The 26681-nt window shown below is 49.9% G+C and overlaps 1 protein-coding gene across 4 annotated transcripts in view; it reads left to right on the top strand.

Annotated features, from left to right (window-relative positions):
- Nucleotides 1-26681, top strand: part of PDE2A (phosphodiesterase 2A) — a 527715-nt gene that overhangs the window by 452711 nt on the left and 48323 nt on the right. For all 4 annotated transcript variants that reach the window (XM_083170538.1, XM_083170534.1, XM_083170536.1 and 1 more), the window contains 2 exons: nucleotides 3011-3138; nucleotides 20966-21077. In XM_083170538.1, coding sequence (XP_083026664.1) covers nucleotides 3011-3138; nucleotides 20966-21077 — 240 coding nt within the window. The remainder of the gene's footprint in view (nucleotides 1-3010; nucleotides 3139-20965; nucleotides 21078-26681) is intronic.

Below are 26681 nucleotides of genomic sequence, written 5' to 3'. Positions count from 1 at the left end.
AGCTAGGGAATTATATGCTGGATCAAATAGCTGAAAGGAGTAAGGTGTTCAGGAATGCAACAGGCCATTGGTTCAAATCCTGGGTATGGAAGTATATTGAAACTAGTAAGCCCACTCAAAGACAATGCTTCGGAAGCTAGGCTGCTACTTTGTGATTGCCTTTGTGTTTGTGCATGTGTGAGAGAGAAAGAGATGTAGTTTCACTCACTGCCAACAGATGGCATTGTTTCGGAGACACACAATCAGACACTAGACATATATATATAGACTAGTGTTCATTCTAGCACCCGCTATCTTTGAAAACCCATGCAGTTCCTCTTCCCTGCCTGGGGTGTCGCTGTCTGCTGTGTTGTTTCTCGCACAGGTCTGGTTTGCATATCAGTGCTGATATACAGACCACACTGTGCTAGAAGCACTACAGCAGACAGTGACACCCCAGGCAGGGAAGAGGAACTGCATGGGTTTTCAAAGATAGCGGGTGCTAGAGTGAACACTATAGACTAGTAAGCCCACTCAAAGCAAAATGCTTTGAAAGCTAGTAAGGTAGCTAATGTGAGAGAGAGAAAGGGATGTAGTTTCACATGGTGCCAACAGATGGCAGTGTTTTGGTCACACACAGACACTAGACATAAATATATATATATAGAGAGAGAGAGAGAGAGATGATGATCTGTTATTTAATGAAGGGTGCTGAATAACAAAGGGCTCTGAGTTTTGTCATGCCCACATTGTGTCTTCCTGCTCGCTGCCGGGCATTCAGATCGCCAGTCAGCTACTCTGTCCCTAATTGAATAGCTGTGTAGTTATTTACTGAGAGCAGGGTTGTGTTCCTCACCTTAACCCCTGTCTTGTTCCATTCTTTGTTAATCTTTTGTTTCCTTCACAGTGTTGTTAACTACTCTGCCTGCATGAATTATAACAGCTGCACTATGCTTATATTCCACCTCACAGTGTGTCCTCTGCCTTCACTGAGATCCTGTCCCAGTCCTGACCTTAACCCCTTTTGTGCTGGTTTATCCTATATAATACCCCCCCCCCCCCCATCCTCCTATTCAGCAGTTTCCAGCCAATTGTGTAAGCTACCTGTTGCCGGACGTATAAGACCTGGTGGCATCCTAAGTTCCGGTGTATACATCAAACAGTACGGGAACAATGAACAGCTGTTATAGGCAGAAGACCCTGAAATGGGCTCTGGAGGTCTTATGCATTTGTGCTGGAGTTCCATAACAGGGGGCCAGGAATAAAAGCAACCTGTCCAGGGTGGACTATAATTATAACCCCGAATGTCTTTACCAGAATTTGAGCACAATGTTAGAAGTTTGCTAATTATGGAACCCAGTTGTTAGTTGTGTCTGACTGTTGGACCTCGGACAGGCTTAGGAATGAGCACAACCTTCTGCTCTTGTTGCGGCCTTGTCACATTTACAGCTATGCAGAATCGCATTAAATAGGACTGAGGTGAGAAAGTTCCTATACATTATAACATCACCGAATAACCGGCATGGTCATGGTCAGTGGGGTTTGTGATAGATTTGAGGCTAGGGTGACCTCAGAGGTGAAGTCCTCAGTGGGACTGAGCTGCTGCAGAGGGGTTGGAACATGTTTCAATTGATTTCCAAATAAGTTTAAGTCATAGCGTGTGAGAGGCCAGATTTTGAGTGTAACCCCTTTTGTGTTCGACCTTCAAAACCGGGTACACTGGGATGTGCGGATGATGAAGGGCACGGTAGCTAATCGGGGTAACTCATTGTGAGCATCACCGGATAATGCTGCATTTCTGCTCCGCACTCTGGAAGGAGTAAGACTACCATGTGGTCAGTCTGAGCATCGCCAGACCAGGGCACAGAGTATTTCAGGAGATGGGTGAGGGGATCTGCTCAGTGCGTATATGCAGAAGGAGAGAGTTATGGGGAATTAAAGCTCCTCTGTTCCTCGGATGTAGAGAACGGAGAGCATTCATTATCTGCCATCTGCAGACGCCGCCACAGGCCGCGAGAGCGTGTGGGAAGCGATAGCTCTAATTAGCTGATAATATTGTATTGCAGGACTGTCACTGTGGCACGTGGGAGTGTCACACTGTCACCACCAGCTATTGCTGCTTATCGCCAGATCCTGCTGTTCCACAGAAATAACTGTGCCCCTGCCCATTACAGACCTCTGGGCGCGAGTACCCATCGTGCCACCAGCCGGTTATATCTGGGAAAGATTGTGGTTTCTGTATTTTGAAAGGAGAATTTCTTCTTTGCCCAATAAAACATTCTCTGATTTCTGCTATAATGTTCCGTGTTATATACATGTCATTGCTGGCAAGCTGCGGAGCTGTATATACAGTACCGTCAGGAGGTCAGTCATGTCAAACATGATCTCCTCTGTGCCACCCATACTGGTACCACGCAGCCATTGCAGAGTGCGTCTATATACATAGATCGGTTGGATGTAGGGTGTCTACGGGTCAGTGGAACTTCTGCCCCCTGGCCAGAGGTGCAAAACAAACCATGCCTACCAACTTCCTGCGCACTTCATCAGACAAGTCCCTAACATTCTAGGGGTTACACCTGGGATGTAGGTCACCCCCAAACCAGTACAACCAGGGAGTTACACAAATGACACATCGCAGACACGGGCTCAGTACATTGATGGGTTTATATATATATATATATATATATATATATATATATATATATATATATATATCACCCTATAACTCCGTTCTGCATTAACTGCTTTCACCGTACACTGCTAATTATGGAATCCAGTTGTTAGTTGTGTCTGATTGTTGGATCTGACGATTCATTGCGTGCAGTCACCCATAGCAACCAAACAGATCCTGGCCCCTATTCTGGTTCACTCACAAAGGCCTTCTCAAATGGACAGAACCATGTGCGCTGCAGGTGGGGCAGATGTAACATGTGCTGAGAGAGTTAGATTTGGGTGAGTTATTTTGTTTCTGTGCAGGGTAAATACTGGCTGCTTTATTTGATAACTCTTGTGTCGCCATCTCTCTCTCCAGGAGGAGCACAAGCAGCTGAACAACATGTTGGGCTTCGAGGTCCGCTCCATGCTCTGCGTCCCAGTCATAAGCCAAGCGACGTCGCAGGTGGTGGCCTTGGCGTGTGCATTCAACAAGCAAGGAGGGAAGTAAGTAAACAACACATTTGTCAGATGTGTGGATTGTTGTACAGTTGTGTATTATATGGGGGGTCTCCAGAACACAATATGTACCCCATGTACAGCTCCCATCAAGCTGCAGAAGGACAGGGGGTCAGTGGCTGGTGGCTTGTTCACTCCGTTACGTGGTGTCATCGAGGCCTGGGAGACACTGCTACTGACATACAGTGCGTGCCAAGACACCCGCATGCCAGCGCCCAACATGGAGAATTACACAAAAGTGTAAGTGGTAATACGTTGTGAAATACACAATGACACAATGGGCCTCATTCAGACGTAAGCAAACCTGTGGTGCCCACTTGTTATCTGAGCAATTATCAAGTGCTCTGGGGTACCTGGCCTCTCCACCATCGATGTGCCATCGGCCGCAACAAAGACTCCTTAAGGTGCCTCTTCCTGGTGCAGATTCTCCCTTCTAACATAGAATAAGCCCACTGTGACTGGTGCTGCCAGTGGGATGTTCTCATAACATGCCCAAAACATACCCATGACACTCCCATAACACTCCCATAACACATACATGACAATCCCATAACACATACATGACAATCCCATAGCACGTCCATGTCACTCCCAAAACACGCCAATGATGCTCCTATAGCATGCCCATGAGGTGTGTACTGTGGGAGCGGCACACATTGTACAGCAGGATGCGTGTACTGTAGGAGCGGCACTCATTGCACGGCAGGATGCGTGTACTGTAGGAGCGGCACTCATTGTACGGCAGGATGCGTGTACTGTAGGAGCGGCACTCATTGTACAGCAGGATGCGTGTACTGCAGGAGCGACACTCATTGTACGGCAGGATGCGTGTACTGTAGGAGCGGCACTCATTGTACAGCTGAATGTGTGTACTGTAGGAGTGGCACTCATTGTACAGCAGGATGTGTGTACTGTAGGATCGGCACTCATTGTATGACAGGATGTGTGTACTGTAGGATCGGCACTCATTGTACAGCAGGATGTGTATACTGTAGGATCGGCACTCATTGTACAGCAGGATGTGTATACTGTAGGATCGGCACTCATTGTACAGCAGGATGTGTATACTGTAGGATCGGCACTCATTGTATGGCAGGATGTGTGTACTGTAGGATCGCCACTCATTTTACGGCAGGATGTGTGTACTGTAGGATCGGCACTCATTGTACGGCAGGATGTGTGTACTTTAGGATCGGCACTCATTGTACGGCAGGATGTGTGTACTGCAGGAGCGACACTCATTGTACGGCAGGATGTGTGTACTGCAGGATCGACACTCATTGTACGGCAGGATGTGTATACTGTAGGAGCGGCACTCGTTGTATGGGTACTGTAGGATTGGCACTCATTGTACAGCAGGATGTGTGTACTGTAGGAGTGGCACTCATTGTACAGCAGGATGTGTGTACTGTAGGATCGGCACTCATTGTATGGCAGGATGTGTGTACTGTAGGATCGGCACTCATTGTACAGCAGGATGTGTATACTGTAGGAGCGGCACTCATTGTACAGCAGGATGTGTATACTGTAGGATCGGCACTCATTGTACAGCAGGATGTGTATACTGTAGGATCGGCACTCATTGTACAGCAGGATGTGTTTACTGTAGGATCAGCACTCATTGTATGGCAGGATGTGTGTACTGTAGGAGTGGCACTCATTGTACGGCAGGATATGTGTACTGTAGGAGCGGTACTCATTGTACGGCAGGATGTGTGTACTGTAGGAGCGACACTCATTGTACGGCAGGATGTGTGTACTTTAGGATCGGCACTCAGTGTACGACAGGATGTGTGTACTGCAGGAGCGACACTCATTGTACGGCAGGATGTGTGTACTGCAGGATCGACACTCATTGTACGGCAGGATGTGTATACTGTAGGAGCGGCACTCGTTGTATGGGTACTGTAGGATCGGCACTCATTGTACAGCAGGATGTGTGTACTGTAGGAGTGGCACTCATTGTACAGCAGGATGTGTGTACTGTAGGATCGGCACTCATTGTATGGCAGGATGTGTGTACTGTAGGATCGGCACTCATTGTACAGCAGTATGTGTATACTGTAGGAGCGGCACTCATTGTACAGCAGGATGTGTATACTGTAGGATCGGCACTCATTGTACAGCAGGATGTGTATACTGTAGGATCGGCACTCATTGTATGGCAGGATGTGTGTACTGTAGGATCGCCACTCATTGTATGGCAGGATGTGTGTACTTTAGGATCGGCACTCATTGTACGGCAGGATGTGTGTACTGCAGGAGCGACACTCATTGTACGGCAGGATGTGTGTACTGCAGGATCGACACTCATTGTACGGCAGGATGTGTATACTCTAGGAGCGGCACTCGTTGTATGGGTACTGTAGGATCGGCACTCATTGTGCAGCAGGATGTGTGTACTGTAGGAGCGGCACTCATTGTACAGCTGAATGTGTGTACTGTAGGAGTGGCACTCATTGTACAGCAGGATGTGTGTACTGTAGGATCGGCACTCATTGTATGGCAGGATGTGTGTACTGTAGGATCGGCACTCATTGTACAGCAGGATGTGTATACTGTAGGAGCGGCACTGATTGTACAGCAGGATGTGTATACTGTAGGATCGGCACTCATTGTACAGCAGGATGTGTTTACTGTAGGATCAGCACTCATTGTATGGCAGGATGTGTGTACTGTAGGAGCGGCACTCATTGTATGGCAGGATGTGTGTACTGTAGGATCGGCACTCATTGTACAGCAGGATGTGTATACTGTAGGAGCGGCACTGATTGTACAGCAGGATGTGTATACTGTAGGATCGGCACTCATTGTACAGCAGGATGTGTTTACTGTAGGATCAGCACTCATTGTATGGCAGGATGTGTGTACTGTAGGAGCGGCACTCATTGTACGGCAGGATATGTGTACTGTAGGATCGGCACTCATTGTACGGCAGGATATGTGTACTGTAGGATCGGCACTCATTGTACAGCAGGATGTGTTTACTGTAGGATCAGCACTCATTGTATGGCAGGATGTGTGTACTGTAGGATCGGCACTCATTGTACAGCAGGATGTGTTTACTGTAGGATCAGCACTCATTGTATGGCAGGATGTGTGTACTGTAGAAGCGGCACTCATTGTACGGCAGGATATGTGTACTGTAGGAGCGGTACTCATTGTACGGCAGGATGTGTGTACTGTAGGAGCGACACTCATTGTACAGCAGGATGTGTGTACTGTAGGAGCAACACTCATTGTACAGCAGGGTGTGTGTACAGTAGGAGTGGCACTCAGTGTATGGCAGGATATATGTGTACTGTAGGAGCAGAGCATCACACCGGTGTTACTCCCTGGCTGTCAGATGCACCGATTAGTAGTGCGCAGAGAGAGGTGATCCCCTGCCAGCACACAGGAGATCATTGTACGGCAGGATGTGTGTACAGTATGAGTGGCACTCAGTGTATGGCAGGATATATGTGTACTGTAGGAGCAGAGCATCACACCGGTGTTACTCCCCGGCACTGTCAGACGCACTGATCAGTAGTGAGCAGAGAGAGGCGATCCCCTGCCAGCACACAGGAGATCATTGTACGGCAGGATGTGTGTACAGTAGGAGTGGCACTCAGTGTATGGCAGGATATATGTGTACTGTAGGAGCAGAGCATCACACCGGTGTTACTCCCCGGCTCTGTCAGACGCACTGATCAGTAGTGAGCAGAGAGAGGCGATCCCCTGCCAGCACACAGGAGATCATTGTACGGCAGGATGTGTGTACAGTAGGAGTGGCACTCAGTGTATGGCAGGATATATGTGTACTGTAGGAGCAGAGCATCACACCGGTGTTACTCCCCGGCTCTGTCAGACGCACTGATCAGTAGTGAGCAGAGAGAGGTGATCCCCTGCCAGCACACAGGAGATCATTGTACGGCAGGATGTGTGTACAGTAGGAGTGGCACTCAGTGTATGGCAGGATATATGTGTACTGTAGGAGCAGAGCATCACACCGTTGTTACTCCCCGGCTCTGTCAGACGCACTGATCAGTAGTGAGCAGAGAGAGGTGATCCCCTGCCAGCACACAGGAGCTATTCCAGGATTTAGCACAGATGTGTCACAGCGTCAGACCTCGCTGAGCCCTGATCACAGGAGACAATGCAGGAGAGTTGCTGGCTCTGCCGCTGGAACAGATCTTGTCTGTCAGTAAACAACCGCACCTCACATGTGTGGATTGGCATAACAGTGTACCCCCAAATGTCGGGGTGACGTCTTTGATTACATTTTCTATTTACCTAAAATGAAAAGAAATAACAAATAAATGCTGAAAGTGCGCATCCGGCGCCGCTGTGCGATCAGCTCCGGAATCTGTCAGACGCAAACTTTGGAAATAAATAAAACCACCTTGTGGCGTAGGGACCTTTACAGGGAGATAACACCCATTATTCTATATAGCGTCTACCTCCTCTGTCCCCAACCCGACCCTTTCATTGTCAACTCAATACATCACACTTGTGTTGCCCATAGCAACATCCCATGTGACAGAGAACTCCCATCTTAGTAAATGTCTCCCTCTGACATTCAGTATCTGCCTGATCTGTGCAGACGCAGTCACTCCGTCAACCCTATGAAGATTAGGTCGACACCTGAAATAGGTAGGGCTAAGGTGAACAGGGTCAGAAGGTGAACACAAGCATTAGGTTGACAATGGAAAGGTCGACATGTTTTTTTCTTGTGCCGACACGCAGTATTTTATACCCTACCATCCACTACAGCGCTGTGGGAGAATATAACAGTGTGCCGGGGCGCAGCGAGCCGGGCAAGAGGACGTGGTATACTTAGACGGTGTCCATGTTGCATTCAGGACGAAAAAACATGAAAAACTCATGTTGGCCTTTTGACTGTTGCCCAAATGCTTCCGATACAGGCGCTGTCACAGAGCATCAGATACAGGCACAGTCACAGGACATCAGATACAGGCGCAGTCACAGAGCATCAGATACAGGCACAGTCACAGGACATCAGATACAGGCGCAGTCACAGAGCATCAGATACAGGCGCAGTCACAGAACATCAGATACAGGCGCAGTCACAGAACATCAGATACAGGCGCAGTCACAGAACATCAGATACAGGCGCAGTCACAGAGCACCAGATACAGGCGCAGTCACAGAGCATCAGATACAGGCGCAGTCACAGGGCATCAGATACAGGCGCAGTCACAGAACATCAGATACAGGCGCAGTCACAGAGCATCAGATACAGGCGCAGTCACAGGACATCAGATACAGGCGCAGTCACAGGACATCAGATACAGGCGCAGTCACAGAACATCAGATACAGGCGCAGTCACAGGACATCAGATACAGGCGCTATCACAGAGCATCAGATACAGGCGCAGTCACAGAGCATCAGATACAGGCACAGAGCATCAGATACAGGCACAGTCACAGAACATCAGATACAGGCGCAGTCATAGAGCCAGGCGCAATCACAGGGCATCAGATACAGGCACAGTCATAGAGCATCAGATACAGGCGCAGTCATAGAGCATCAGATACAGGCGCAGTCACAGGACATCAGATACAGGCACAGTCATAGAGCATCAGATACAGGCACAGTCACAGAACATCAGATACAGGCGCAGTCACAGGTCATCAGATACAGGCACAGTCACAGGACATCAGATACAGGCACAGTCACAGGACATCAGATACAGGACATCAGATACAGGCACAGTCACAGAGCATCAGATACAGGCACAGTCACAGGACATCAGATACAGGCGCAGTCACAGAGCGTCAGATACAGTCACAGTCACAGAGCATCAGATACAGGCGCAGTCACAGGACATCAGATACAGGCGCAGTCACAGAGCATCCGATACAGGCGCTATCACAGAGCATCAGATACAGGCGCTGTCACAGGACATCAGCTACAGGCGCAATCACAGGGCATCAGATACAGGCGCAATCACAGGGCATCAGATACAGGCACAGTCACAGGTCATCAGATACAGGTGCAGTCACAGGACATCAGATACAGTCACAGGACATCAGATACAGGACATCAGATACAGGCACAGTCACAGAGCATCAGATACAGGCACAGTCACAGGACATCAGATACAGGCGCAGTCACAGAGCGTCAGATACAGTCACAGTCACAGAGCATCCGATACAGGCGCAGTCACAGGACATCAGATACAGGCGCAGTCACAGAGCATCCGATACAGGCGCTATCACAGAGCATCAGATACAGGCGCTGTCACAGGACATCAGCTACAGGCGCAATCACAGGGCATCAGATACAGGCGCAATCACAGGGCATCAGATACAGGCACAGTCACAGGTCATCAGATACAGGTGCAGTCACGTGGGCATCAGATACAGGCGCTATCACAGAGCATCAGATACAGTCACAGGACATCAGATACAGGCGCAGTCACAGAGCATCAGATACAGGCACAGTCACAGGACATCAGATACAGGCGCAATCACAGGGCATCAGATACAGGCACAGTCACAGGACATCAGATACAGGCGCAGTCACAGGGCATCAGATACAGGCGCTATCACAGAGCATCAGATACAGGCACAGTCACAGGACATCAGATACAGGCGCAGTCACAGAGCATCAGATACAGGCGCAGTCATAGAGCATCAGATACAGGCACAGTCACAGGACATCAGATACAGGCGCAGTCACAGAGCATCCGATACAGGCGCAGTCACAGAGCATCAGATACAGGCGCAGTCACAGAGCATCAGATACAGGTGCAGTCACAGGACATCAGATACAGGCGCAGTCATAGAGCATCAGATACAGGCGCAGTCACAGAGCATCAGATACAGGCACAGTCACAGGACATCAGATACAGGCGCAGTCACAGAACATCAGATACAGGCGCAGTCACAGGACATCAGATACAGGCGCAGTCACAGAGCATCCGATACAGGCGCTATCACAGAGCATCAGATACAGGTGCAGTCACAGGACATCAGATACAGGCGCAGTCACAGGGCATCAGATACAGGCGCAATCACAGGGCATCAGATACAGTCACAGGACATCAGATACAGGCGCAGTCACAGGGCATCAGATACAGCGCAGTCACAGAGCATCAGATACAGGCACAGTCACAAGACATCAGATACAGGCGCAGTCACAGAGCATCAGATACAGGCGCAGTCACAGAGCATCAGATACAGGCGCAGTCATAGAGCATCAGATACAGGCGCAATCACAGGGCATCAGATACAGGCGCAATCACAGGGCATCAGATACAGGCGCTATCACAGAGCATCAGATACAGGCACAGTCACAGGACATCAGATACAGGCACAGTCACAGGACATCAGATACAGGCGCAGTCACAGGACATCAGATACAGGCGCAGTCACAGAGCATCAGATACAGGCACAGTCACAGGACATCAGATACAGGCGCAGTCACAGAGCATCAGATACAGGCACAGTCACAGGACATCAGATACAGGCGCAGTCACAGAGCATCCGATACAGGCGCAGTCACAGAGCATCAGATACAGGCGCAATCACAGGGCATCAGATACAGGCGCTATCACAGAGCATCAGATACAGGCACAGTCACAGGACATCAGATACAGGCACAGTCACAGGACATCAGATACAGGCGCAGTCACAGGACATCAGATACAGGCGCAGTCACAGAGCATCAGATACAGGCACAGTCACAGGACATCAGATACAGGCGCAGTCACAGAGCATCAGATACAGGCACAGTCACAGGACATCAGATACAGGCGCAGTCACAGAGCATCCGATACAGGCGCAGTCACGGAGCATCAGATACAGGCGCAATCACAGGGCATCAGATACAGGCGCTATCACAGAGCATCAGATACAGGCACAGTCACAGGACATCAGATACAGGCACAGTCACAGGACATCAGATACAGGCGCAGTCACAGAGCATCCGATACAGGCGCAGTCACAGAGCATCCGATACAGGCGCAGTCACAGAGCATCCGATACAGGCGCAGTCACAGAGCATCCGATACAGGCACATTCACAGGACATCAGATACAGGTGCAGTCATAGAGCATCAGATACAGGCGCAATCACAGGACATCAGATACAGGCACAGTCACAGAGCATCAGATACAGGCGCAATCACAGGGCATCAGATACAGGCGCAGTCACATGGCATCAGATACAGGCGCAGTCACAGAGCATCAGATACAGGCACAGTCACAGGACATCAGATACAGGCGCAGTCACAGAGCATCAGATACAGGCGCTATCACAGAGCATCAGATACAGGCGCAGTCACAGGACATCAGACACAGGCGCAGTCATAGAGCATTAGATACAGGCGCAATCACAGGGCATCAGATACAGGCACAGTCACAGGACATCAGATACAGGCGCAGTCATAGAGCATCAGATACAGTCGCAGTCACAGGACATCAGATACAGGCGCAGTCATAGAGCATCAGATACAGGCGCAATCACAGGGCATCAGATACTGGCACAGTCACAGGACATCAGATACAGGCGCAGTCACAGAGCATCAGATACAGGCACAGTCACAGGACATCAGATACAGGCGCAGTCACAGAGCATCAGATACAGGCGCTATCACAGAGCATCAGATACAGGCGCAGTCACAGGACATCAGACACAGGCGCAGTCATAGAGCATCAGATACAGGCGCAATCACAGGGCATCAGATACAGGCACAGTCACAGGACATCAGATACAGGCGCAGTCATAGAGCATCAGATACAGTCGCAGTCACAGGACATCAGATACAGGCGCAGTCATAGAGCATCAGATACAGGCGCAGTCACAGGACATCAGATACAGGCGCAGTCACAGAGCATCCGATACAGGCGCAGTCACAGAGCATCAGATACAGGCGCAGTCACAGAGCATCAGATACAGGTGCAGTCACAGGACATCAGATACAGGCGCAGTCATAGAGCATCAGATACAGGCGCAGTCACAGAGCATCAGATACAGGCACAGTCACAGGACATCAGATACAGGCGCAGTCACAGAACATCAGATACAGGCGCAGTCACAGGACATCAGATACAGGCGCAGTCACAGAGCATCCGATACAGGCGCTATCACAGAGCATCAGATACAGGTGCAGTCACAGGACATCAGATACAGGCGCAGTCACAGGGCATCAGATACAGGCGCAATCACAGGGCATCAGATACAGTCACAGGACATCAGATACAGGCGCAGTCACAGGGCATCAGATACAGCGCAGTCACAGAGCATCAGATACAGGCACAGTCACAAGACATCAGATACAGGCGCAGTCACAGAGCATCAGATACAGGCGCAGTCATAGAGCATCAGATACAGGCGCAATCACAGGGCATCAGATACAGGCGCAATCACAGGGCATCAGATACAGGCGCTATCACAGAGCATCAGATACAGGCACAGTCACAGGACATCAGATACAGGCACAGTCACAGGACATCAGATACAGGCGCAGTCACAGGACATCAGATACAGGCGCAGTCACAGAGCATCAGATACAGGCACAGTCACAGGACATCAGATACAGGCGCAGTCACAGAGCATCAGATACAGGCGCAGTCACAGGACATCAGATACAGGCGCAGTCACAGAGCATCCGATACAGGCGCAGTCACAGAGCATCAGATACAGGCGCAATCACAGGGCATCAGATACAGGCGCTATCACAGAGCATCAGATACAGGCACAGTCACAGGACATCAGATACAGGCACAGTCACAGGACATCAGATACAGGCGCAGTCACAGGACATCAGATACAGGCGCAGTCACAGAGCATCAGATACAGGCACAGTCACAGGACATCAGATACAGGCGCAGTCACAGAGCATCAGATACAGGCACAGTCACAGGACATCAGATACAGGCGCAGTCACAGAGCATCCGATACAGGCGCAGTCACGGAGCATCAGATACAGGCGCAATCACAGGGCATCAGATACAGGCGCTATCACAGAGCATCAGATACAGGCACAGTCACAGGACATCAGATACAGGCACAGTCACAGGACATCAGATACAGGCGCAGTCACAGAGCATCCGATACAGGCGCAGTCACAGAGCATCCGATACAGGCGCAGTCACAGAGCATCCGATACAGGCACATTCACAGGACATCAGATACAGGTGCAGTCATAGAGCATCAGATACAGGCGCAATCACAGGACATCAGATACAGGCACAGTCACAGAGCATCAGATACAGGCGCAATCACAGGGCATCAGATACAGGCGCAGTCACATGGCATCAGATACAGGCGCAGTCACAGAGCATCAGATACAGGCACAGTCACAGGACATCAGATACAGGCGCAGTCACAGAGCATCAGATACAGGCGCTATCACAGAGCATCAGATACAGGCGCAGTCACAGGACATCAGACACAGGCGCAGTCATAGAGCATTAGATACAGGCGCAATCACAGGGCATCAGATACAGGCACAGTCACAGGACATCAGATACAGGCGCAGTCATAGAGCATCAGATACAGTCGCAGTCACAGGACATCAGATACAGGCGCAGTCATAGAGCATCAGATACAGGCGCAATCACAGGGCATCAGATACTGGCACAGTCACAGGACATCAGATACAGGCGCAGTCACAGAGCATCAGATACAGGCACAGTCACAGGACATCAGATACAGGCGCAGTCACAGAGCATCAGATACAGGCGCTATCACAGAGCATCAGATACAGGCGCAGTCACAGGACATCAGACACAGGCGCAGTCATAGAGCATCAGATACAGGCGCAATCACAGGGCATCAGATACAGGCACAGTCACAGGACATCAGATACAGGCGCAGTCATAGAGCATCAGATACAGTCGCAGTCACAGGACATCAGATACAGGCGCAGTCATAGAGCATCAGATACAGGCGCAGTCACAGGACATCAGATACAGGCGCAGTCATAGAGCATCAGATACAGGCGCAATCACAGGGCATCAGATACAGGCACAGTCACAGGACATCAGATACAGGCGCAGTCATAGAGCATCAGATACAGGCGCAGTCATAGAGCATCAGATACAGGCGCAGTCACAGGACATCAGATACAGGCACAGTCACAGGACATCAGATACAGGCGCAGTCACAGGACATCAGATACAGGCGCAGTAACAGAGCATCAGATACAGGACATCAGATACAGGCGCAGTCACAGAGCATCAGATACAGGCACAGTCACAGGACATCAGATACAGGCGCAGTCACAGAGCATCCGATACAGGCGCAGTCACAGAGCATCAGATACAGGTGCAATCACAGGGCATCAGATACAGGCGCTATCACAGAGCATCAGATACAGGCACAGTCACAGGACATCAGATACAGGCGCAGTCACAGAGCATCAGATACAGGCGCAGTCACAGAGCATCCGATACAGGCGCAGTCACAGAGCATCCGATACAGGCACATTCACAGGACATCAGATATAGGTGCAGTCATAGAGCATCAGATACAGGCGCAATCACAGGACATCAGATACAGGCACAGTCACAGGGCATCAGATACAGGCGCAATCACAGGGCATCAGATACAGGCGCAGTCACATAGCATCAGATACAGGCGCAGTCACAGAGCATCAGATACAAGCACAGTCACAGGACATCAGATACAGGCGCAATCACAGAGCATCAGATACAGGCGCTATCACAGAGCATCAGATACAGGCGCAGTCACAGGACATCAGACACAGGCGCAGTCATAGAGCATCAGATACAGGCGCAATCACAGGGCATCAGATACAGGCACAGTCACAGGACATCAGATACAGGTGGAGTCATAGAGCATCAGATACAGGCGCAGTCACAGGACATCAGATACAGGCGCAGTCATAGAGCATCAGATACAGGCGCAATCACAGGGCATCAGATACAGGCACAGTCACAGGACATCAGATACAGGCGCAGTCATAGAGCATCAGATACAGGCGCAGTCACAGGACATCAGATACAGGCGCAGTCATAGAGCATCAGATACAGGCACAGTCACAGGACATCAGATACAGGCACAGTCACAGGACATCAGATACAGGCGCAGTCATAGAGCATCAGATACAGGCGCAGTCACAGGACATCAGATACAGGCGCAGTCATAGAGCATCAGATACAGGCACAGTCACAGGACATCAGATACAGGCACAGTCACAGAACATCAGATACAGTCACAGGATATCAGATACAGGCGCAGTCACAGGACATCAGATACAGGCGCAGTCATAGAGCATCAGATACAGACGCAGTCATAGAGCATCAGATACAGGCGCAGTCATAGAGCATCAGATACAGGCGCAGTCATAGAGCATCAGATACAGGTGCAATCAGAGGGCATCAGATACAGGCGCTATCACAGAGCATCAGATACAGGACATCAGATACAGGCACAGTCACAGGACATCAGATACAGGCACAGTCACAGGACATCAGATACAGGCGCAGTCATAGAGCATCAGATACAGGCGCAATCACAGGGCATCAGATACAGGCGCAATCACAGGGCATCAGATACAGGCGCAATCACAGGGCATCAGATACAGGCGCAGTCATAGAGCATCAGATACAGGCGCAGTCATAGAGCATCAGATACAGGCGCAGTCATAGAGCATCAGATACAGGCGCAATCACAGGGCATCAGATACAGGTGCAATCACAGGGCATCAGATACAGGCGCAGTCACAGAGCATCCGATACAGGCACAGTCACAGGATATACTGGAGAAAAACACAGATACCGGAGTATCTGTTTGGGGCGCCTTTATGGGTAGTTAGGCCTGCAGCAATCAAAAACAGGGATTGTCAGTCCCTACAAAACAAAGAAAAATGTGGGGGTAGATTGCGCAGTATTGATGACAGAACAAGGTTTTATAAAAATGTAACAATAACAATTTATTAATACATGTAACACTTTAAAAAGTGGTGCAATTGCATCGGGGGGATTAAAATGCAAGTGGATAAGGAATTGAAAAAGCTGAGTCCAGTATTGGATAATGTCACCTTATTCACTGGCAGGTGGAATGTGGGAGATGGGGACGGTGGAATTGTCCTCCAGACACCAGGACGGGAGTGCCCTTGCAGAGTTTCCTCCAAATCGGAGTTGAGATGAGGATTATCCTTTAATTTGGATTCTCTGTAGCAATAGGGTTCCACTTGTGACCATGTGGGGGTACCTTAGATAGGTGGCGTTCCTTCAGAAGGTTGGTACCATGGTAGAGTGGTTAGGAGGTAAGTGTCCCGGTCTGGTTCTCCACTGATCAGTTGGAAATGGTAATTTTCCTGGCCAAATGGTGATATCTGGAACAGCAGCAATGGTGGAGGGGTGTAGCTGGTGAGCCTGTACCAATGCGTTTCGCTGCTTGAGAGCAGCTTTTTCAAGGTGTCACAGGACATCAGATACAGGCGCAATCATAGGGCATCAGATACAGGCGCAGTCACAGAACATCCGATACAGGCGCAGTCACAGAGCATCCGATACAGGCGCAGTCACAGAGCATCAGATACAGGCGCAGTCACAGAACATCAGATACAGGCGCAGTCACAGAGCATCCGATACAGGCGCAATCACAGAGCATCCAATACAGGCGCAGTCACAGAGCATCCGATACAGGCGCAGTCACAGGACATCAGATACAGGCGCAATCACAGGGCATCAGATACAGGCGCAGTCACAGAGCATCCGATACAGGCGCAGTCACAGGACATCAGATACAGGCGCAGTCACAGGACATCAGATACAGGCGCAGTCACAGAGCATCAGATACAGGACATCAGATACAGGCGCAATCATAGGGCATCAGATACAGGCGCAGTCACAGAACATCCGATACAGGCGCAGTCACAGAGCATCCGATACAGGCGCAGTCACAGAGCATCAGATACAGGCGCAGTCACAGAACATCAGATACAGGCGCAGTCACAGAGCATCCGATACAGGCGCAATCACAGAGCATCCAATACAGGCGCAGTCACAGAGCATCCGATACAGGCGCAGTCACAGGACATCAGATACAGGCGCAATCACAGGGCATCAGATACAGGCGCAGTCACAGAGCATCCGATACAGGCGCAGTCACAGGGCATCAGATACAGGCACAGTCACAGGACATCAGATACAGGCGCAGTCATAGAGCATCAGATACAGTCGCAGTCACAGGACATCAGATACAGGCGCAGTCATAGAGCATCAGATACAGGCGCAGTCACAGGACATCAGATACAGGCGCAGTCATAGAGCATCAGATACAGGCGCAATCACAGGGCATCAGATACAGGCACAGTCACAGGACATCAGATACAGGCGCAGTCATAGAGCATCAGATACAGGCGCAGTCATAGAGCATCAGATACAGGCGCAGTCACAGGACATCAGATACAGGCACAGTCACAGGACATCAGATACAGGCGCAGTCACAGGACATCAGATACAGGCGCAGTCACAGAGCATCAGATACAGGACATCAGATACAGGCGCAGTCACAGAGCATCAGATACAGGCACAGTCACAGGACATCAGATACAGGCGCAGTCACAGAGCATCCGATACAGGCGCAGTCACAGAGCATCAGATACAGGTGCAATCACAGGGCATCAGATACAGGCGCTATCACAGAGCATCAGATACAGGCACAGTCACAGGACATCAGATACAGGCGCAGTCACAGAGCATCAGATACAGGCGCAGTCACAGAGCATCCGATACAGGCGCAGTCACAGAGCATCCGATACAGGCACATTCACAGGACATCAGATATAGGTGCAGTCATAGAGCATCAGATACAGGCGCAATCACAGGACATCAGATACAGGCACAGTCACAGAGCATCAGATACAGGCGCAATCACAGGGCATCAGATACAGGCGCAGTCACATAGCATCAGATACAGGCGCAGTCACAGAGCATCAGATACAAGCACAGTCACAGGACATCAGATACAGGCGCAATCACAGAGCATCAGATACAGGCGCTATCACAGAGCATCAGATACAGGCGCAGTCACAGGACATCAGACACAGGCGCAGTCATAGAGCATCAGATACAGGCGCAATCACAGGGCATCAGATACAGGCACAGTCACAGGACATCAGATACAGGTGGAGTCATAGAGCATCAGATACAGGCGCAGTCACAGGACATCAGATACAGGCGCAGTCATAGAGCATCAGATACAGGCGCAATCACAGGGCATCAGATACAGGCACAGTCACAGGACATCAGATACAGGCGCAGTCATAGAGCATCAGATACAGGCGCAGTCACAGGACATCAGATACAGGTGCAGTCATAGAGCATCAGATACAGGCACAGTCACAGGACATCAGATACAGGCACAGTCACAGGACATCAGATACAGGCGCAGTCATAGAGCATCAGATACAGGCGCAGTCACAGGACATCAGATACAGGCGCAGTCATAGAGCATCAGATACAGGCACAGTCACAGGACATCAGATACAGGCACAGTCACAGAACATCAGATACAGTCACAGGATATCAGATACAGGCGCAGTCACAGGACATCAGATACAGGCGCAGTCATAGAGCATCAGATACAGACGCAGTCATAGAGCATCAGATACAGGCGCAGTCATAGAGCATCAGATACAGGCGCAGTCATAGAGCATCAGATACAGGTGCAATCAGAGGGCATCAGATACAGGCGCTATCACAGAGCATCAGATACAGGACATCAGATACAGGCACAGTCACAGGACATCAGATACAGGCACAGTCACAGGACATCAGATACAGGCGCAGTCATAGAGCATCAGATACAGGCGCAATCACAGGGCATCAGATACAGGCGCAATCACAGGGCATCAGATACAGGCGCAGTCATAGAGCATCAGATACAGGCGCAGTCATAGAGCATCAGATACAGGCGCAGTCATAGAGCATCAGATACAGGCGCAATCACAGGGCATCAGATACAGGTGCAATCACAGGGCATCAGATACAGGCGCAGTCACAGAGCATCCGATACAGGCACAGTCACAGGATATACTGGAGAAAAACACAGATACCGGAGTATCTGTTTGGGGCGCCTTTATGGGTAGTTAGGCCTGCAGCAATCAAAAACAGGGATTGTCAGTCCCTACAAAACAAAGAAAAATGTGGGGGTAGATTGCGCAGTATTGATGACAGAACAAGGTTTTATAAAAATGTAACAATAACAATTTATTAATACATGTAACACTTTAAAAAGTGGTGCAATTGCATCGGGGGGATTAAAATGCAAGTGGATAAGGAATTGAAAAAGCTGAGTCCAGTATTGGATAATGTCACCTTATTCACTGGCAGGTGGAATGTGGGAGATGGGGACGGTGGAATTGTCCTCCAGACACCAGGACGGGAGTGCCCTTGCAGAGTTTCCTCCAAATCGGAGTTGAGATGAGGATTATCCTTTAATTTGGATTCTCTGTAGCAATAGGGTTCCACTTGTGACCATGTGGGGGTACCTTAGATAGGTGGCGTTCCTTCAGAAGGTTGGTACCATGGTAGAGTGGTTAGGAGGTAAGTGTCCCGGTCTGGTTCTCCACTGATCAGTTGGAAATGGTAATTTTCCTGGCCAAATGGTGATATCTGGAACAGCAGCAATGGTGGAGGGGTGTAGCTGGTGAGCCTGTACCAATGCGTTTCGCTGCTTGAGAGCAGCTTTTTCAAGGTGTCACAGGACATCAGATACAGGCGCAATCATAGGGCATCAGATACAGGCGCAGTCACAGAACATCCGATACAGGCGCAGTCACAGAGCATCCGATACAGGCGCAGTCACAGAGCATCAGATACAGGCGCAGTCACAGAACATCAGATACAGGCGCAGTCACAGAGCATCCGATACAGGCGCAATCACAGAGCATCCAATACAGGCGCAGTCACAGAGCATCCGATACAGGCGCAGTCACAGGACATCAGATACAGGCGCAATCACAGGGCATCAGATACAGGCGCAGTCACAGAGCATCCGATACAGGCGCAGTCACAGGACATCAGATACAGGCGCAGTCATAGAGCATCAGATACAGGCGCAATCACAGGGCATCAGATACAGGCGCAGTCACAGAAAATCAGATACAGGCGCAGTCACAGAGCATCCGATACAGGCGCAGTCACAGAGCATCAGATACAGGCGCAGTCACAGAGCATCCGATACAGGCGCAATCACAGGGCATCAGATACAGGCGCAGTCACAGAGCATCAGATACAGGCGCAGTCACAGAGCATCAGATGCCGACGCAGTCACAGAACATCAGGTACAGGCGCAGTCACAGAACATCAGGTACAGGCGCAGTCACAGAGCATCAGATACAGACGCAGTCACAGAACATCAGGTACAGGCGCAGTCACAGAACATCAGATGCCGACGCAGTCACAGAACATCAGGTACAGGCGCAGTCACAGAACATCAGATACAGGCGCAGTCACAGAGCATCAGATACAGATGCAGTCACAGAGCATCAGATACAGACGCAGTCACAGAGCATCAGATACAGACGCAGTCACAGAACATCAGGTACAGGCGCAGTCACAGAACATCAGGTACAGGCGCAGTCACAGAGCATCAGATACAGATGCTTACTCGGATATGGTACGTCAGGTGGTATCGGCTTGGTGCTGGGCTCGCCCCCATATAAGTCAGGCAGAGGTCTCCGGTCACTAGGGCACACCATCCACTACCATGACTCCCTCTCTCTGGCCACCAGCTGTGTAACGTATTGTTGTAGTAAGTGTTACCCCAGGCGATGTACCCGTGTGTCGCTGTGCGTCACATTCTCTAACCGCTGTCTCTCTCCTGCCAGCTACACCGAGGTGGACGAGCACAAGATCCAGCACTGCTTCTGCTACACGTCCACCGTCCTCACCAGCACCCTGGCCTTCCAAAAGGAGCAGAAACTCAAGTGTGAATGTCAGGTGAGTCCCCTATCTACCCCTCCGCCGTTTACAGGTGCCACCGCCATCGGAGTATGTCACAGGCATATCTAGGGATGCTTGTCCTGTATGTTCCGCCAGTTCTACTCCTTTACAGAACCCACAGTTAGAGATTCACAGGTGGGATAAGAGGAACCAACTTCCCATCCTATCTGTAGGGTATCACAGGAATAACACAGAGGGACCAGCACACAGTCCCCCCGCACAGGAGTGTCCGGAACTGTCCCAGGACTGCTGCTCCGCACACACCTAAGTATTTGGGTTTTCTGGCATTTGTGGTTCTACAAGTGACAGCATGTGGATCTGGAGACTGCTGGGACCTGTAGTTCTCCTGTAGAAGAAAAACAAAATAGAAACACCCAGTGTCAAATAGACTACGGACACTTTGATTACCACCTATATTAACACACAGAGACACACACACACACACACACACAAAGAGAGACACACACACATAGTGAGAGAGACACACAGAAACGCACACACATAGAGATAGAGACACACACACAGAAGAGAGATAGAGAGCCAGACACACACACACACAGAGACACACACACAGAAAGAGAGAGCGAGACACACACACACACAGAGACACACACAGACAGAGACACACACACAGAGAGACACACACACACACACACAGAGAGAGACAGAGAGAGAGACACACACACACAGAGACACACACAGAGACAGAGAGAGAGACACACACAGATAGATAGATAGATAGATAGATAGATAGATAGATAGATAGACACACACACACACAGAGAGACAGACACACACAAGCACAGAAAGACACACACTCATAGACAAAGAGAGACACACACACACACACACAGACACACACAGACACACACACACACACAGAGACACACACACACACACACACAAAGAGAGACACACACACATAGATAGAGAGAGACACACAGAAACGCACACACATAGAGATAGACACACACACAGAAGAGAGATAGAGAGCGAGACACACACACACACAGAGAGACACACACACACAGAAAGAGAGAGCGAGACACACACACACAGAGAGACACACACACACAGACAGAGATACACACACACAGAAAGAGAGAGAGAGAGACACACACACACAGACAGACACACACACACACACACACAGAGAGAGACACACACACACACACAGAGACAGAGAGAGAGAGACACACACAGAGAGACACACACAGAGACAGAGAGAGAGACACACACACACACACACAGATAGATAGACACAGAGACAGACACACACAAGCACAGAAAGACACACACTCATAGATAGAGAGAGACACACAGAAACACACACAAACATAGAGATAGAGACACACACACAGAGAGACAGAGAGAGACACACACACAGAGAGACAGAGAGAGACACACACACACAGATAGATAGACACACACACACACGCACACAGACACACACAGACGCACACACACACCAGAACAATCGGAATGTTTCATATGACAATGATCAGACAATAAGATGATTACTACACAGAGAAATCTCCTGAAGCCGTGAAGTCCCGGGATCTGCCGTATCCGCTGCTGGAGTATCCCGTTATTACCGGCATTGATCTGCGTAATGCGACAACGCACAGCGGGGAGACGCAGACTGCCAGGAGCCAAACGTTTCCATGTCTGTAACCAAGACTAAGGGCCTGATTCAGAGGGATCGCTGATGTGCACAGTGGCAGATGACTGCGAGTAGATAACCTCCGCCCAGACAGACAGAAAACCTGCCCTGCGCAGATCTGCCAGTGACTTGTCAATGGGTCGCTATTCGCTGCTCCCCGCAAATCCTTACGCAATTGCCGAACCATCTAATGATTTTCCCAGTCTGTAGAAATGCGCGTTACTCTGAATAAGGCCCTAAGCGGCGAGGGTTTACACATCAGTACAGACACTGAGGAACTGGGGCCCGATGGCAGGATCGCGGCGCAGAGAACGGATGCATTATCTCTCTAGGGACCACATTCGCAGTCCGTCCCTGCCGCACTTGTCGCCTCCTTTACAGTGACAAGAGTTTATGGAAGATGCAGAGCATTGCGACTATTCTGCAGATGATCGCATATAAATCCCAACAGTTGCTATTAGGGAATGGTAAAACTACTGCAGGGCATGCTGGGACATGTAGTTTCACGACAGCTGGAGGGCCAATTTGGACTTATCTAGAGTTTGTTACTTTGCTCAGACAATGTAGATGCTTACAGGAAGCGGCCAATGAAACTCTTTTCTCCTTTGGCTGGCAGGCCATGCTGAGACTTGTAGTTCTACAGCAGCTAGCAATCCCTAAGACGAGAAACCCTTAGAACTATTCGGTTAGTACAGCGCCGCAAAGGCGAGATGAGATCAGTACAGTCTGAACGCTGTCCCTATGCCCTGCGGGGCGCTGAGCAGGCCCTGATAGCTGATCATATCTCTGTCACCTCCTGACTCTGTACCGCCACCGGCGGCCGTCTCCCCAGGTCGCTGCGTATTCATACAGCCAGAGACCTGCCACTATACCTCAGCGTTCCTCTGCTGCAAATTAGCGGATAAGCAGAGGGATTAATTAGATCTAGTCTCGCAGATGATGAATACGCCCCGGGGGGGTCTCGCTGTGAGACTGATGTGGGTCACTAATTGGGGGGAATAATGTACTGAAAGGAGCAGTGATCACCCCCAGGAACAGAAAACCCAAAGGAACAGCAGTGAAAGACTCAGAGACGGTTCCTGTGCACTGCCACGTGGCAGGCCGGCGCACTTCAGACTGTTAGCCCTGTGCGAGGGGTCGTGGCAACAAATGTCACATTCACTTGGCCCAGAATTACGGGTATTTAATGTTATGTTTTATAAGAGTGGTGGCACATCCGGAGAACAGCCGCCCAGCGGATGTGGGCAGAGAGCCCCAAATCTGCCCCCTACCAGGAGGCGGATGATTCAAAGTGTCAGCTGCCCTGTGCGGGGAAAGGACTCATTATTACATATGTATACTGCTCCCTAGGGTGGAACATGCAGCAGGAACTGGGCAGTGGGTATCACAAGCCGGGGAAGATGGGAGACAGAATGGGGTGCTGGGGCAGATCCAGGGGTTCAGATGTGACGGGGGGTATGGAGACCAGGGCGTAGCTATTGGAAGTACCTGTGCCACCTCCTGCTGGCCAACTAGCACCAGGCTTCTGGGTGGCACACGTGGGTGTGGATCGACGGGTCAACGGTGACTAGGTCGACATTGACAAAAATGTTGACATTCAGTAAGTCAACTTTGTCAAAAGGTCGAAACAAGCAAAACGTTGACATGAAAAATGCTAATGATGATTCACTTTTCTGGTGTCAATGTCGACACCTGAGCACGGGTATGGGTCATAGGGTCGACTATATGATGTCAACATACATTAAGTTGACCACTAAGTCGACAGGGCTTTTGTCAACACATGAAATAGGACAACCACTATAAAATAATGGAAGTAATGACCGCTAATGAAATAAATATATAGACAGATGTAGACATAGACATGAAATAGGTCAACAATGGGAAAGGACGACAGTTATAAGTCGGCACGAGTTCTCGAATTCCAGTGTAATTCGACATGGACCCCGTATCAGTGCACCGCGTCCCCTGGCATGGCTCGCTGCGCCCGGCACACTGTTATATTCTCCCTCCGCGCCGTAGTGTGGGTATGACTACGACATTCAGCACAAGTCAGCTAAAAAGACGTGAAAAACTTATAAAGAGCTTTTGACTGTTGACTTTCCAATTGTCGACCTAATGCTTGTGTCAGCCTTCTGACCCTGTCAACCTTAGCCATGTCAACCTCTAGTGGTCGACCGACTGTATGTCAACCTTCATTGTGTCAACCTAGTGACACACACCTGAATGTCCTGGGATGTGCGGCCTGTTGGATCACTGGATGTGATGCGATTGGACGGATGTAGCCCCGTGTGATATTTATCTTGGGGCACAAATAAGGATCTCTGACCATATATATCTGTGTAACTCTAGTACACGTATGTACTGCCGCATACATACATCATACATACATAAATACATACATACATACATGCATACATGCGGGAACATTGTACAGGCCCGTGTTCATATTCTAACCGGATTACCATCAGATCCGCATTTTCCTTCCAGTTCTACAAGTCGCCGCCTGGAAATGTTTTCCGTCACTTGCATTTGGGGCGTCTCAGAACCACAGACGATGCAGACAGACAGCGGAATCTGTCCCCGGGAAAGTGACCGCCAAACCATTCTCCAGCAGCAAATCGTGCGCTGCCTGACACAGCTTGCTGGGACTTGTGGTTGAACGCCCGCCTAGACACAGAAGCCCCTGATCTGGGCCTAGATCAGTGATGGCTAACCTTGACACTCCATCCGTTGTTGAACTACACATCTCAGCATGCCCTGCTACAGTTTTACTATTTGGCCATGCTAAAACTGATGCAGGGCATGCTGGGATGTGTAGTTCAACAACAGCTGGGGTGTCAAGGTTAGTCATCACTGGCCTAGATGATTGATTGACGGGTCACCTGGGAACGGTACAGAAATGAAGTCCAGGTCCTCCCAGACTCTGGTACTTGTAGGCCGTTAATTAAGTGCAGCAGGTAAATGAGATAATGGGGGAGGGGGGGGCTTTATTGCCTCATTAACCCTTGTGAGTCAGAGCTGGCGTCTGAGGAACAGGAGACTGATCGGTACACTGTTAGTCATTACAAACGCCTGTACGCAATTAACTCCGCCGACCCCCATCTTTCAGCCGCATTATGTCCCAGCTCAGCCGCATAAATGCATTTATAATCAGGGTGTTATTGGGAGCTAATTATGCTGCGAGGAGCTGGAGATTACCTGGGAGAAGAGTGTCGGCTGGTTACGTGTCGGCGTTCTGCCGCTGGTGTATGCTGGGCCCACCCCCACTAGGACTGGCGGCACACACCATGGGGGGCTTTACGTATATTTGCTGACGCAATGGGACCCGGTGACCTCAGTATCTGGTTAATAGGTCGACAGTGTCTAGGTCAACAGGCAATAATGCATGAAAAAGATTGGCACGGTCTTGGTCGACATTGGCAAAAGGTCAACACAAGCAAAAGGTCAACACAGGAAAAGATCGACATGCATTTTTCTTCATTTTTAAAAAAAATGACTTGTCCTCACATCACGATCCGAGTGGGTATAATGGGAGAATATAATAGTGTGCCGTGCCCAGCAGAGGGGACGCGGTACGCTGGTACAGTGTCCATGTCGACAAAGGTTGACACAGACACCAAATACCCGTGAAGGACACGCAGACCATTTCTTGTGTCGACCATTCCCATGTCAACATTTTGCTTTTTGACGACCAATAGTGGTCACTGTGTGTGTGTGTGTGTGTGTGTGTGTGTGTGTGTGTGTGTGTGTGTGTGCGAATTACCTGTTCAGGAGGCAGAGAGATTGTGCATCTTCTCCCTGCAGACCCCCTGGATGCACAGACTGGAGCCAGAGCTCCCTCTAGTGGGCGACATCCCTATAGCATTAGATACTGTTTCATGTTTAAAATAAATAAAAATTATACTTAGGTTGTCCCTGGTCTAGACCGCACCGAGCTG

The sequence above is a fragment of the Crinia signifera genome, chromosome 2, assembly GCF_055691185.1.
Source record: "Crinia signifera chromosome 2, ASM5569118v1, whole genome shotgun sequence".
Lineage (NCBI taxonomy): Eukaryota > Metazoa > Chordata > Amphibia > Anura > Myobatrachidae > Crinia > Crinia signifera.
The sequence above is the reverse complement of the archived record's forward strand: the minus strand, read 5'-3'. Positions and strand labels throughout refer to the sequence as shown.